Genomic DNA, 16,363 nt, shown 5'->3' on the forward strand with positions numbered 1-16,363 from the left:
AATAGCTCAACACAACTAATAAAACGAGTGTTTCTCTAAATTCAACTCAAAATGTCACTTTTAATGATACTGCAGTCTCAGAATTATTTAACCCCCTGAACAAAATCAGATGGACTGGCAACCTGTTCAAGGGGTTTCCCGATAAATCAGACCCACCTCGACCCTGCCCAGGACAAAACGCTGATAAAACAAAAAATAAATGAATGAATGAATGAATGAATAAAATGTCTCACAAGAGCAAACATTCAAGGGCTTCATTAGTTGCATCAGATGTGCTTGTGATAAAGCATATTAAAAACCTAAACTGGCTATGGGCTTGTTAACTGTGATGTTTGATTGAATGTTACAATAATGGCAGGTCGGCGCCCAGGTGGCGCAGCGGGAGCCTAGTGGTTAAGGTACTGGACTAGTAATCAGAAGGTCGCTGGTTCAAGCCCCACCACTGCCAGGTTGCTGCTGTTGGGCCCTTGAGCAAGGCCCCTAACCCTCAATTGCTCAGACTGTGTACTGTAACTGTAATGAAAGTCGCTTTGGATAAAAGCATCTGCTAAATGCCGAAAAAAATGTAAAAAATAATCCGCTAGCAAACCAGTGCTAAGATTCTGAACTCCCGATTTCAAACCTCAGCTCTGCTACCGGTCGGCTGGGCACCCTCTAGTGGACTTAATTGGCAATGCCTGAAGCAGACAAAATTAGCCATTTAAAAGTCTGCTGGGAGGGTAAAAGACCGGGGTCTTCGACGCTATGTAAGGACCTTGGTTAGTATACCGAGGCACCTGTACAGAAAGTGGATCTCCCTGCGCAAATACTGGCCTCGTGCAAATTCACCAAACGGGGGGTCGGTGTACTGCACACATGCCAGAGGGAGCGTGAGGCAGGCAAATATGCTTTCAGAATGCCTGCAGCAAGGCACTGTGGTGATACTAAACGCTGACCATTTTGGGCACAAGTTTTGGGATTCTGTTCTGTGGAGCGATTAAACAAAACTGAAACTTTCTGGGCCCATGGATCAGCTGTATGTCTGGAGGAGGAAGATTAAAGCATATGCTAAAATCAACTCCCTGCCTACAGTGAAGCATGGTGGTGGCTCGGTGATGCTCTGGGGCGGCTTTCCAGAACATCACTGCAAGATGGATTTAATCAAGTATTAGAAAATCCTAGGAGAGAATGCTATGCCTTCTGTGAAAAAGCTGAAGTTTGGGCATCATTGGACCTTCTAAAAGGACAATGATCACAAGCATACCTTCAAGTCCTGGAAAATTCTGGTGTGGCCAGCACCACACTTCAACCTCAGTGCAATGTGGACCCTAATGTTTTGGCTTATCAGTGTATATGAAGTAAATGGTCTGTATATGAGATTTGAGCACATTCTCAGAATAGAAGAAAGTCATTATACCTGATAAAATGAGAAGCTCAATTATTTCTGCATCTCCCAAGTATGCTGCAGCATGTAGAGGAGTCCTTTTCTCATTGTCCTAAGAGAAAAAAATTCAGGTACACAATCAGAAACTAAGCAAACAATTATTTTAAACCTTCCACAGCAAATGCTTTTATCTAATTTAGGGCAACTGCTTTTCCATCACTGAATAATGACTTAATTTTTCAGTTTGACAATGCTGATTGCATTATGTAATTCTTACACATAAAGCATTACAAGACATGAAAAAAGCTCGTCATGGAATGTGTTATCACAGTTACACAAGAGATGTTGTTAGTACCTTACAGCTTCAGGGTCCTGGAGACCACAGACCATATTACAGAAACATTCACACGCTTTCATTTTTCCCCATTTGTATGGTAACTATGTAAATTATAATTTAAAATTTTGTTTTGAGCCTCAGTAGGTAAGGCCACCTGGTAACTCCTGATGAGAGGCAAGAATACACCATGGAAAGGGCAGAAATTCATTAAATGGCTGCATGTTTTTGAAAGGTAAGACATAACCAGAATACCTAAAAAAACTGAATGACACAGCAAGGACATGCAATAACCCATACTGCTGTAGAGCACACACTGTATCAGCTGTGCCACCTTACCAGCCAATTTCAGATTCTTTAGAAATTTCAATTAAAGTATTATTACTGGTTGTAACATCAATGTTATAATACTTTCCTCACCTCTGTGACTTTAGATCAAAACTACATGCAGGGCAGTTTAGGAACAGCTTATTAATAAAATGAATAGTATACAACTTGGCTATATAACCTGTCATAATACATATAAACGTGTACAGTACAATAAAATGTTTCTTCCACATATCCCAGTTTGTTTGGAAGCTGGGGTCAGAGCACAGGATCAGCCATTGTACGGTGCCCCTGGAGCAGAGAGAGTTAAGGGCCTTGCTCAAGGGCCTAACAGTGGCTGCATGGCAAAGCCTACAACTTTCTGATTAATGGCCCAACGCGCTACCACTCTACCACTATGCTACCACTGTCCCTGCAATTGCAGTGATACATAGGGAGTGGTGCTATAGAGTAATTTGGCACGGCATCTCAATACCTCCTAACCCTGTTCCATTAAGCGAAAGGCAGCAAAACCATATAATGATTAGTAGCCTTTTGTTACTCAGTGTGAATAATATACAGTAGGTAAGCATTGTAGTTATGATTTTAATGTAATAAAGCAATGCAAAAACCATGCCAAAAATTCCTTATGTGATCATATTCCTGAAAACTTGCCATATAAAACAACCCTTTTTGATGGATATAACTTCCTGATTACTGGCACTAAATACTTGTTGCTTTTTGCAAACAGCTGTTATAAAATCATTGCAATGTTTGAATAAATGATATGTAAGAGATAACAGTCAATAAACTCTGCTGTTATAAGGAAATAATGTGTCATAATGTGTTTTCTTCACCTCTGTAATTTCCTTATAAGAGCACAGTTTGCCAGATGTTACCTTCACTTACATGTTATCTTTTATCCTTGCCACCAGTCAGGTGTTTTTTTTCTCAGTGTTCCTTCCAATCTAGTATATAATTACCCTATTGCATTTCACTACCTCTGCTGCTTCTGACCCATCACATTTTCACACGGCCCCTCCGACTCGAGTGCAGTAACCAACCGCTTCTTTTTCCCCTTGCACAAGGTGGGTTCATATGGATTTGAACAGTTGTTTTGACAGATGTTCATTTAAGGGCTTCTTTCATAAACTGAACAATCACTGTTTTCCATACTTAAATAATTATGCTGCTTTTACTATTGCCGGTCATCTTTTAAGTTGGTTAAAAAAAAAAGCCACTATTACCTAAAGCCCTGCAGTTTTCAGACTGCAGTGGAAAAATGCCTTTAGTTGTTCTGTGACCTCTGTACAGCTTGTAACAGCTCCCTGCTGAATTCCAAAAGTCCTGAAGCAATCTTTCAATGCAGTTTGGATTACAGGGCAAACATTTAACGATGGGGAAAAAACATTTTGAAACAGGAACGGGTTGCAGTAAATTGTAGATGGGTGATGACAGCTTTAAATCTGCAAACAGAAAACGTGTAACCTCTGTGTGTGCGGCAACTTTATAGTTCACTTTAAAAGACTAGAAGCTTGTTATAGCTTGTTACTGTTGTGTAGAGAAAAGAAAGCATGTCTGTTACTAATACTTCTAACTGTCCATGTGAGATTTCTACATATTTTTTAAAATACAGAAGTGCTGTCTTTTATGATGCTTAAACCACAAAATGATGTACATGTACATTGCAATAGAACACCGGTTACACTGCTTTCATTTGAAAAATTGCATTTAAACTGTGAATGCGCCAAATTTTAAATGATACTTGTGTCAGATATTCAATTACACCACTGACATAAAACACTCATGTAATTAACTAGCAGGCTTGTGTTATGTCTAAAAATATCTAACAACAATTTGTTTTAGAAGGGTCCTGGTAAAAATGTCAAAGGTTTTTTTGGGGGTTTTTTCTATGCATTTTCCTCCCGATTTAGCGCACTCAATTTTGTCTTCCGCTGCTGAGAGATGCCAGATTGCATCCGAGGAGAGCACGTCAATGTACACGCCTCTTTTGACACTCTTTTGGGTGCTCCTGCGTTTTAGGGGTCAGCATAACAGATCACTCTTGATCATTACCTGATATGGTACAGTTTTTTTTTTTTACATCGGACACCCTTCCTGATGTAACCCTCCCTGTTTTTATACAGGTTTGGGACCAGTATTACGAGTGCACTGACAAAAGCAATTCAATGTCTGGGCTGTTCGACCATCCACCCCCGAGACATAGGTAATCATGTAGACGCTTGACAGCAGAGAGCACCACTAAAATTCGAACACTGGATTTGAACTGTAGTGGGATAGTATGATAACACTGCAACACCCGAGCAGTCGCTTATGGCAATAATAATAATTTAGTAGCATGGTGTTTAGTTATACTCTCTAAAGCATTTCTGAAAAGGCATAATTAATAATAATATTAATTAATAATAATAACAAAATGTGCAATAACGCAATGTGCAATAATGATCATTATGTATAATCACTGTGAATTTTTCTGCATGTGCAATACTTAACTACTATGTGCAATCTGCATAATGTCAGTATTATTATATTTAACTTTTGATGTACCTCTTTTATTCCTATGTATTTTTATATATATGTATTTTTTTATTTTATTACTATTTTATATACGTATATTTTCTATTTTAAACCTGTAGTGTTTTTAGCATGAACCAATGCACGTAATTTCATTTTTTCTGTACACTTTGATGGACAGTGAAATGACAATAAAGTAAATATTAAATCTTGAACCTTGAATAATTTAGCCTCAGCTCTTTCTTAGCTTAATCGTTTACCTGCCTCTAATGCGTTTGTTATGAATGTCAGATGTTACAACTTCAGTAACAACCGTTTATACACACGGGTTAAACTGGTTCAAGCTGATATGTTAATACAGTGGATTTTGAAAACAATTAAATGTTTAGCTCATGTTTTCTCTGTTTCTTCTTAGCAGTGATTCCTCCCAGCATTAATACTTCTGGCGTGATGAGTTACTCTCTGTGGTTTCATTATCGACTGAAGATTCAGTTAGAAGATGCTGTGTTATCCATTTGATCCACCATGATCTATAGTCATAAACATGAGCTGCCATGCAGTGTGCATCTTCTACGATGCAATACGCTTGATAAATGAGTGGTTTGGGCCAACCAGTGAAGATGCTGCTGGATCATTGTGTAGGAGCACACAGTGTATAGATAGATTGATAATAGATACTTTATATATCCCAAGGGAAATTATAGACCTCCAGTAGAAGTAAAACAAGCAAAAGAAGAACTAATACAAATTATGTGAGTAGTGAATATACAACGTGCAAAAAAAGTATGTGCAAATTGTGCATCAGGCATAATAATAATAAGAGCAGTAGTGTATCTATTCTTAGAAACAATATATACAGATATATACTGTAAGTATGAATATAGAATTAAAGATAACGATATCATTATTTTAATAATTTATTAGGATTTTAATGTCATGTTTTACACACTTAGGTTACATTCATGACAGAAACAGTAGTTATTCGTTACACAAGATTCATCAGTTCACAAGTTTTATGTCAAACACAGTCATGGACAATTTTGTATCTCCAATTTACCTCACTTGCACGTCTTTGGAAACCCACCGGGAGAACATGCATGATCCCACCTGGGGATCAAACCCAGGACCTTCTTGCTGTAAAAGCGACAGTGCTACTCTCTGAACCACCCAGGATATTATTATAGGTATAAATATATACAATATACAATGACCAGGCATGACATTATAAGCACTGACAGGTAAAGTGAATAACACTGATTATCTCTTCATCACTGCACCTGTTAGTGGGTGGGATATATTAGGCAGCAAGTGAACATTTTATCCTCAAAGTTGATGCAGGAAAAATGTGCAAGCGTAAGGATTTGAGCGAGTTTGACAAGGGCCAAATTGTGATGGCTAGACAACTGGGTCAGAGCATCTCCAAAACTGCAGCTCTTGTGGGGTGTTCCCGGTCTGCACCGGCGACAGGGTCATGGGCTGCCAAGGCTCATTGATGCACGTAGGGAGCGAAGGCTGGTCCATGTGGTCCAATCCAACAGACGAGCTACTGTACCTGAAACTGCTGAAGAAGTTAATGCTGGTTCTGATAGAAAGGTGTCAGAATACACAGTGCATCACAGGTTGTTGCGTATGAGGCAGCAAAAGGGGGACCAACACAATGTTAGTAAAGTGGTCATAATGTTATGCCTGATCGATGTATTGGTCATAGGTATAGATATATACAAGAGGAGCAATAATAAACATTGTTTTTTATGTATATGGTATGATGAGCTCAAATAAATTCAAACGTCAAAATTATCCTGAGACAGCATGCAGAAGCATGATTAAAGCTAGTCCTGAACTAAACCAGGGAAACAGTTTGGGGAAGGCCTTTTCTGTTCCAGCATGAATGACTGTGTCCCAGTGCTCATAGAAAGATCCATTAAGGCATGGTTGGAGAAACACTTGCCTGGCATGCACAGAGCCCTGACCTCAACCCCATTAAACAAACACCTTTGATACTGTGCGCCATGCTCTCTTGTCCAGCTTGTCTAGCTTCATATTAATGCCTATTGAGTTGAAATTGGATGTCACAAAAGCTCCTGTAGGTGTAATGTGTCACACATGTTTTTTCGTTTTGTAAAGTACGCACTAACACTATGGGTGTGTTCGAAAACCTAGTGAGCTCTCTACATAGACAGCATTTTACGTCATTCTACGCACGCTCCCGAGAAGTAGGCTGTTCGAATTCCTACATGCCTTAATATCCTCCCTAGTAAGGTATCTTAAAATTTCAACGGTATTTTGACTCAAGAATGAGTGAGCACCCGATGCTGCCTTAGCGGTAAAGGTAATCCCAGCATTCAGTGCAGCACAACTTTTCTCACAGAAAAATAAAAAAAACATGGCAGATGATGTGGAGAAACGAACATTCTCAAACGTAAATAAATTGTTATTGATTTTTAATTTGTATAAACTTGCACAAGTGTCATTTATTTGCAGATTGTCAGCAAATGTAACCGTTTTCGGTACACAGAGGAAGATGTTAGTTGACATGCTAGAGCGTTGTGCCACCCCATCCCATTGGTTTGAATGGCATGAGGCTAACTGTGTTAGCTAAGTAAGCAAAAACTGATGGAATCGCTGTCTAAGTAGTGCGTTCGAATAACCTGCCTTATAAGTCGATGAATCCTCTCTATTTAGGCCACTAGGTTTTCGAACACACCCATTGTTATTTTTCTTGTAAAATGAGTCTAATTGCACAACCTGAACTAAATGGCATTTCACACAACTGGTTTTGAATTAGTCTGGTATGAAGAACATGCCATACACCTCCCTCCTCATTACTTATTCTAGCTCTTTTGTAACCTACACACAAACCCAAATCAAGAAGTGAAGTGTGTATTAAAGCATGCTATCAGTGATTGGTCTGTCACTGAAAACTGCCATGCCTGCATAGTGAACCAAAAGTTGCCTAGAGATAAACACTGAGCCTCTATTAAACCCAGCGTCTATAAAGAGAGAGAGCGCCATGCTGTGCTGCGTGTGTCACGACTCAGACCTCAAGCAAGCTAGCCAGCCAGCGACTCATTATCCAGAATATAACGAGGCATCACTGAGGCGAGTAAAACTGGGCCAGACGGAGAGATAAATGGAGTGTAGAAGAGACTGAGGGTCACTCAAATTTATTTTTCAAAGAGTAGCGCTGCAGAGTTAGCACACAGGCCGTTCCATACGAGTCAGCTCTTATGGGTAATCAATAGGACGAAGCCGGGGCCATTAGTGAAGTAGTACTTCATGATCCGGGTATCAGCACTACAGCTCAGATTCGTAGACACACTGTCTTACATCTGTCTGGTTTTTCAACACTCACATATTGCCCACAGGGCACGTGTCCAGTGAAGACATATAAACAGATGTACACTCGGACTCCTTTGCAGGTAGGTGAACATATGTATGAATATGTGAGAGCCCCTAAACAATCCCTCCACAGACTACTGCACCTTTGGTAAAAATATGTACATGGAGTATGTACACCTGGAACACACTGGTCACATCTGGGAAGGCAGTTGGATGGATGGCTAGATAGATAGATGGATAAATGGATGGATGGATGGATGGATGGATGGATGGATGGATGGATGGATAGATAGAGACAGTAATTTGTCATATATATATATATATATATATATATATATATATATATATATATATATATATATATATATATATATATATATACAGTGTATCACAAAAGTGAGTACACCCCTCACATTTCTGCAAATATTTTATTATATCTTTTCATGGGACAACACTATAGAAATAAAACTTGGATATAACTTAGAGTAGTCAGTGTACAACTTGTATAGCAGTGTAGATTTACTGTCTTCTGAAAATAACTCAACACACAGCCAATAATGTCTACATGGCTGGCAACATAAGTGAGTACACCCCACAGTGAACATGTCCAAATTGTGCCCAAAGTGTCAATATTTTGTGTGACCACCATTATTATCCAGCACTGCCTTAACCCTCCTGGGCATGGAATTCACCAGAGCTGCACAGGTTGCTACTGGAATCCTCTTCCACTCCTCCATGATGACATCACGGAGCTGGTGGATGTTAGACACCTTGAACTCCTCCACCTTCCACTTGAGGATGCGCCACAGGTGCTCAATTGGGTTTAGTCCATCACCTTTACCTTCAGCTTCCTCAGCAAGGCAGTTGTCATCTTGGAGGTTGTGTTTGGGGTCGTTATCCTGTTGGAAAACTGCCATGAGGCCCAGTTTTCGAAGGGAGGGGATCATGCTCTGTTTCAGAATGTCACAGTACATGTTGGAATTCATGTTTCCCTCAATGAACTGCAGCTCCCCAGTGCCAGCAACACTCATGCAGCCCAAGACCATGATGCTACCACCACCATGCTTGACTGTAGGCAAGATACAGTTGTCTTGGTACTTCTCACCAGGGCGCCGCCACACATGCTGGACACCATCTGAGCCAAACAAGTTTATCTTGGTCTCGTCAGACCACAGGGCATTCCAGTAATCCATGTTCTTGGGCTGCTTGTTTTCAGCAAACTGTTTGCTGGCTTTCTTGTGCGTCAGCTTCCTTCTGGGATGACGACCATGCAGACCGAGTTGATGCAGTGTGCGGCGTATGGTCTGAGCACTGAAAGGCTGACCTCCCATGTCTTCAACCTCTGCAGCAATGCTGGCAGCACTCATGTGTCTATTTTTTAAAGCCAACCTCTGGATATGACGCCGAACACGTGGACTCAACTTCTTTGGTCGACCCTGGCGAAGCCTGTTCCGAGTGGAACCTGTCCTGGAAAACCGCTGTATGACCTTGGCCACCATGCTGTAGCTCAGTTTCAGGGTGTTAGCAATCTTCTTATAGCCCAGGCCATCTTTGTGGAGAGCAACAATTCTATTTCTCACATCCTCAGAGAGTTCTTTGCCATGAGGTGCCATGTTGAATATCCAGTGGCCAGTATGAGAAAATTGTACCCAAAACACCAAATTTAACAGCCCTGCTCCCCATTTACACCTGGGACCTTGACACATGACACCAGGGAGGGACAACGACACATTTGGGCACAATTTGGACATGTTCACTGTGGGGTGTACTCACTTATGTTGCCAGCCATTTAGACATTAATGGCTGTGTGTTGAGTTATTTTCAGAAGACAGTAAATCTACACTGCTATACAAGCTGTACACTGACTACTCTAAGTTATATCCAAGTTTCATGTCTATAGTGTTGTCCCATGAAAAGATATAATGAAATATTTGCAGAAATGTGAGGGGTGTACTCACTTTTGTGATACACTGTATATATATATATATATTAGGGCTGTCAAACGATTAAAAATTTTAATCGCGATTAATCTCAGAATTTCATATAGTTAATCGCGATTAATCGCATTAAAAAAAATCTGTGTAAATGTTATAGAAAACAAGGATTTTTAAGTGAAATGTTACAATTAAAATGGTGAACACATTTTATGCTAAATGTACTGATGTTAAAAACTGCTGGGACAAGAGAAAACTGTTTTATTCACTCACATACTAGGCAGTAATACTATCCAGTGGTTTAATGGACGTTTCTACACGAACTGAGTGTGTTTAGACTAGGGTGGCCAGATTCATAGTAACAAAAAGGAGGACATTACACCCCAAAAAGCCGGACATCATATTAGGAACAGGGGGACATGCTACTGCAACACACAGAATGAATCCAGAACCCATATAACAGAGTTTTTGACCAATTTAAGCAAGAATTATATAACAAATGACTGTTTTACTCACTAAATGTTGTGTCTTTTCATATTTAGGTCCGTTCATCGCTGCCTCTAAAGTTTACTTTTTGGCATTTTCACCGCGTTCCTGATCATGAGAGCTGAGTGATTGACTCAGGTAGCGCGGTGTTTACAAAACAGAGAGGGCGGGCGAAATTCAACCACCCAATCACAGACTAGCATTTAGAGGGCGGACCTTCTCCGATTGGCCAGTGGTAGCGCTGTAAGCAGTGAAATGAGGCTGTTAAACCAATGAAATACAAAGCATTTGTTTTGACATGTACCTGAGCCAATGGTAAATAATATTGATCAAAAATGAAACCAGTTCACTCCAAAAGTTGGATTTTTAAGTGTCCGTCCTAGCGTTACGTGAATGGAGGACTGGCAGCTTCTTTATTATGCAAGTGCATTACTACGACACTACGACGCTCGGTAACATTATGTTAACAAACCGCAAATAAAAAACGGTGGCAAGTCCGACATAAAAACGTTTGTTCTACCAGTCAAGTCTCAACATGAACTAGAATTTGCGTTAACGGCACTAATTTTTATAATCGCGTTAAATTGAGATTGCGTTAATGCGTTATTATCGCGTTAACTTCGACAGCCCTAATATATATATATATATATATATATATATATATATATATATATATATATATATATATATATATATATATATATATATACACAGTAGTGTTCAAAAAAATAGCAGTGATTTTAAAAAAGTGAATAAAGCACAAAATCATTATAATAACTTTTATTTCCATAAATGCAAATGCACTGAAAATACTACACTTTTAATTCTAAATCAAAACATTAACAACATTTAGCCAGTTTGTGTTAATCCTTTACAGAAAGTTAAGAAAAATAAATTTTAGGCTGTTCAAAAAAATAGCAGTGCCAGCATTTTTCTTTAAAAACTCAAAAAATGTATCTATAAACTGAAAATGTTTGAGGTTTCACTTTACTCTAAATTACTGAACTAATATTTAGTGGCATAACAATTGTTTCCAGGATCTGTGTTGCATGGAGTCGACCAACTTCTGGCACCTCTGAACAGGTATTCCAGTCCAGGATAATTAGACTACATTCCACAGTTCTTCTGCAATTTTGGGTTTTGCCTCAAAAAAACGCGTTTCAGACGTCAGCCCACAAGTTCTCTATGGGATTGAAGTCAGGGGATTGGGCTGGCCACTATATTATCTCAATCTTGTTTGTCTGTAACCAAGATGTTTTGGGTCATTGTCATGTTAAAACACCCATTTTAAGGGCATTTCTTCTTCGACATAGGGCAACATGATCTCCTCAAGTATTCTGATATATTTAAACTGATCCATGATCCCTCGTATGTGATAAATAGACGTAACACCATGGTATGATAAACAACCCCATATCATAGTTTTGTACCACCATGCTTTACTGTCTTCACAGTGAACTTTGGCTTGAATTCAGTGCTCGAGGGTCCTCTGACATACTGTCTACGGCCACTAGACCCAAAAAGAACAATTTTGCTTTCACCAGTCCACAAATGTTGAGCCATTTCTCTTTGGACCAGTCAATGTGTTCCTTGGCAAATTTTAACCCATTCAGGACACGTCTTTTTCTTAACAACGGGACTTTGCAAGGAGTTCTTGCTGGTAAATTGGCTTCACTTAATCATCTTCTGTACTCACTGGTAACTTCAGATGTTCCTTGATCTTTCTGGAGGTGATCACTGGCTGAACCTTTGCCATTCTGGCTATTCTTTGATCCATTCAAACAGTAGTTCCACGCTTCCTTCTGCATCTTTCAGGTTTTGGTTGTCACTTTAAGGCATTTGAGATCATTTTAGCTGAGCAGCCTATAGTTTGCTGCACTTCTCTGTATGTTTTTTCCCTCTAAAATCAACTTTTTAATCAAAGTACGCTGTTCATCAGAACAATGTCTGGAACAACCCATTTTACCCAGTATTTCAGAAGGAAATGCACTATGACCAACCTGTGCAACATTTGCCACCCTCCTACCTTAAATAAGGGCCAAAATTTACACCCATTCTTCTGCAGAATGAATGACTTCACCAATTGAACTCCTCACTGCTATTATTTTGAACAACCCCCTTTCAATCAATGCTTCGATTACTCAGAATGAACGGCATGCATGTCCTAATTGTTGGGTTTGTTTTGTTTTCAATACTTTACTACACTTTCAAGTAAATTTTTTGCTATGTACAAATAGCATTTCTACTAAAAACAGTGATTTATCAAGTTAATGGTGTTGGACTGCTATTTTTTTGAACACCACTGTATATATACCGGTATATCTGCTCATTATCATATATCTATCTGCTCATAAAGGCAGGTCGCTTTATAGATATAAAAGCTCATTTCCTTAAAGCTCTCTTCTACAGAACTTATTTTAACGTCATGTTTTACACATGTTGATTACATTAATGACAGGACGGGTAGTTAATTTTGTATCTCCAATTCACCTCACTTGCATGTCTTTGGATTGTTGCAGGAAACTGGAGCTCCCGGAGGAAACCCACGCAGACACAGGGAGAACATGCAAACTCCAGTTAGAAAGGACCCGGACCGCTCCACCTGGAAATCAAACCCAGGACTTTCTTGCTGTGAGGCAACAGTGCTACCCACTGAGCCACCATGCCGCTCTCTCATATAATTAAAATGTTTGGTGTACGTTTTTTACATTGTTGTCACATGATTGATTATCAGTCAGTCTAGTCTACTCTTTATACATATACTTCAACGCTGTTGTCCTTCTCCAATACATAAAACAAATTACTGTCTCTATCTGCTCATAAATTCCTATAAGATATAAAACTGTGGGATGTGTTTGAAAGCTCATTTCCTCAAAGCTGATCTCTTCTTCAGCATTTACTCCTGGACTGTTCATAGGGGTTAATAGGATTCCCTACCAAATCAACAGGAGCGCCACATAATAAAACTAATCAATATTTTAAATACTGAGACAGACTGATGGCTACATATAGTCTGGTGTAGCTTCTGCTTGGTTGGGACAAAAGAAACTAAAATTAAATGTTAGCAAGGGGGTGTGTAGCAAGGTGAAAATCATTGATAACCAAGAGAAACATAAAGGCTTGTCTAGAATTTACCAGAAACTTCTTGATTAGCTCCGTTTGGAATAATCTGTGCTGAAATTCAGAACCTTTAGGCATAAAACTAACTACATGTTTGAGATCATTAACTTAGGCTGGCAGGATTCAATAAATGACACTGTGTTACATTATATTTCATAATTCCTGCCCCCCATTGTCAGGAAACTCAAGAAGCCATATTAACCAGAGCAAATGTGAGCAATGACAATGACCAGACACACAACGCTGTTAAGAAGGAGCCGCTTTTGTTTCTACAAAATGTTCTAAACTGGGCAAAAACTGATGGTCCACTTCCTTTCTTCCTCTATTCATCTTACACACACATTCCTGCAAGCGCTCTGCTAAAACTCCAAGTCACCATGGCAGCGCGGCAGACGAACTACAACTCTTACTATACAATGCACAGTTCTTAAAGCCACACACAGTCTCCCAAACAGAGTCTCCCCAGATTATAAAAGCTTAAACACATGCTGGTCCCAGCAGTAGCTTCATTAGGATAATAAATTAACACCAAACACATTTTTTATGTTTATTGTTAATGATTTTAATCACCTCACAGAAATTATTATAACAGCTAAATGCGCTGGATAAATAGGATTTTTTGTACATATAAGTCAAAGTTGCTTTATTGTCAAAACTGCAATATGTACAGGACATACAGAGGATTGAAATTGCGTTACTCTATGACCCATGGTGCAACATTTAACATTAATTAAACAATAAACCTAGAATAAAAGAAGAATATAAAAATAGAATAAGAATAAACACACTAAAGCACAAATATATATACCCTGACACAAATATGAAAATATAGAAGTAAAATGACCATTTGAACATTTTAAAAATAGAAGTCCCAATATTAAAACTTAGGCATTTAAGGTGGTAATGCAGATTATGAGTCTTTGTTAAAACCAGTGTAATTCCAACGGCAGTGCAAAAACGATTATCTATAAATAGATTAAAGTGATGTGTGCATTGAAAAGATAATATAACCTACAGTTTAATATTTTACCGTATTACCCTGCACTATTAATCATCAGGCTTTACTGTTAAATCTGCTCCAAGATGTCTGATTTAACCTTAAACGTTTTTGGAAATTAGAATGAACTTGAGCTTGTTAAATTGAAGCAAACAGTGTAGTATAGAGTGATACAGCTCTTATACACTAAGGTTAAGCACTCTTACTTCCCAATATTCATTTTTTAAATTTCTTAAATAAAAGCATTTGCTGTGTGTTCAGTGGGCTGTGACATCATGTTGTGTCTACCAAGACAAAAATAAAATAAAATAAACAAGACAATACCTGAACGTTGACATCTTCTTTCTGGAATATGAGAGAGCGGACTTCCTCCGGATCCACATTAAAGATTGCTTTTAACAATGACGGCTGTGAAGGCAGCAAGTAAAATGTAATGTTAATACTTTAATGCAATATGTTGTGTTATTTAGTAATAATACACATACACTGAACATGCTAGTTACCTTACAACATATTACTCAATGTATTACAATGGTACATGTCAAAGTAACATCCACAAGGATGGCAGGACCCAAGGTTTCCCAGCAGAACCAGTCCAAAGCATCACACTGCCTCTGCCGGCTTGCCTTCTTCCCATAGTGCATCCTGGTGCCGTGCGTCCCCTAGGTAAGTGACGCACACACACCCGGCCATCCACATGATGTAAAAGAAAACGTGATTCATCAGACCAGGCCACCTTCTTCCATTGCTTCGTGGTCCAGACCACACGGGCCAGCTTACGCTCTCAACATGCATTAATGAGCCTTGGCAGCCCATGACCCTGTCGCCGGTTTACCACTGTTCCTTCCTTGGACCACTTTTGATAGATACTGGCCACTGCAGACTGGGACACCCAACAAGAGCTGCAGTTTTGTAGATGCTCTGACTCAGTCGTCTAGCCATCACAATTTGGCCCTTGTCAAACTTAGAAGCACATTTTTCCTGCTTCTAACACTTCAACTTTTTTTTTCACTTCAACAATTTTTATCCCCATTCTAGTCATATCCAATTACCCTGATTATGTACTCTATACTGGTTCAACCCTTTGCCGCTGACTGAGGACGCCACTCAACCGAATTGCGCCCCCTCTGGCACGCAATCGGTACAGACTTGCATTTTACACCTGCACGAGCCGAGTTCATACACCGAGAGACACTGCGCACGGAGGGTCACACCCCCCTCAATGTTATTCCTCAGCCCTGTGCAGGCGCCGTCAGCCAACCAGCAGGGGCCGCAGTTGTACCAGTTAAGACTCTACCCGCTAAGCCCATGAACAACAGCCAAATGTTGTTCATACTGCCGCCCAACCCAGTCGGAAAGGTAGAGCCGAGTTTCGATACGATGTATCTAGAAACCCAACTCTGGTGCACTAGCGTACTTTACCGCTGCGCCACCTGAGCGGCTAACACTTCAACTTTGAGGATAAAATTTTCACTTGCTGCCTAATATATCCCACCTACTAACAGGTGCCGTGGTGAAGTGATAATCAGTGTTATTCACTTCACCTGTCAGTGGTCATAATGTTATGCCTCGGTGTATTACTCAGTATTATTGTATGTTTGTGGCCATTGTTCTCCTGTGAGGGGATATGTTACAGTCGGGTCCTGTTCTAGATTTACTTTAGAAGAGATTATATGTTATGCTGCAGCTCCCAAATTTAAGCATCACCACCGTGGATCATTCTGGTCCGTATGACTGATGTGGCACAGTTTTTTTTATGCGTTATGTCCTTCCTGATGCAACCCTACTTATTTTATCCAGGCTTGGGGCTGTCACTAAGAGCCCACTGACAAGTGCACCCTACAATGGCGAGTCTGTTGGACCATCCCCATCCTCAGACATAATCTATCATGTCTGCTTAGACGCCTGATCATCTTATAGCACCTTAATAGATAGTGGGATAGAGCATG

At 39.6% G+C, this 16,363-nt stretch overlaps 1 protein-coding gene across 4 annotated transcripts in view; it reads right to left on the reverse strand.

Annotated features, from left to right (window-relative positions):
- LOC134333150 (serine/threonine-protein phosphatase 6 regulatory ankyrin repeat subunit A) overlaps positions 1-16,363 on the reverse strand; it is a 56,100-nt gene that overhangs the window by 25,424 nt on the left and 14,313 nt on the right. For all 4 annotated transcript variants that reach the window (XM_063015014.1, XM_063015006.1, XM_063015028.1 and 1 more), the window contains exons 2-3: positions 14,739-14,822; positions 1,397-1,475 (exon numbers count right to left, since the gene is read on the reverse strand). In XM_063015014.1, the coding sequence (XP_062871084.1) occupies positions 1,397-1,475; positions 14,739-14,822 (163 nt within the window). The remainder of the gene's footprint in view (positions 1-1,396; positions 1,476-14,738; positions 14,823-16,363) is intronic.

The sequence above is a fragment of the Trichomycterus rosablanca genome, chromosome 2 (genome assembly GCF_030014385.1).
Source record: "Trichomycterus rosablanca isolate fTriRos1 chromosome 2, fTriRos1.hap1, whole genome shotgun sequence".
NCBI classification, from domain to species: Eukaryota; Metazoa; Chordata; class Actinopteri; order Siluriformes; family Trichomycteridae; genus Trichomycterus; species Trichomycterus rosablanca.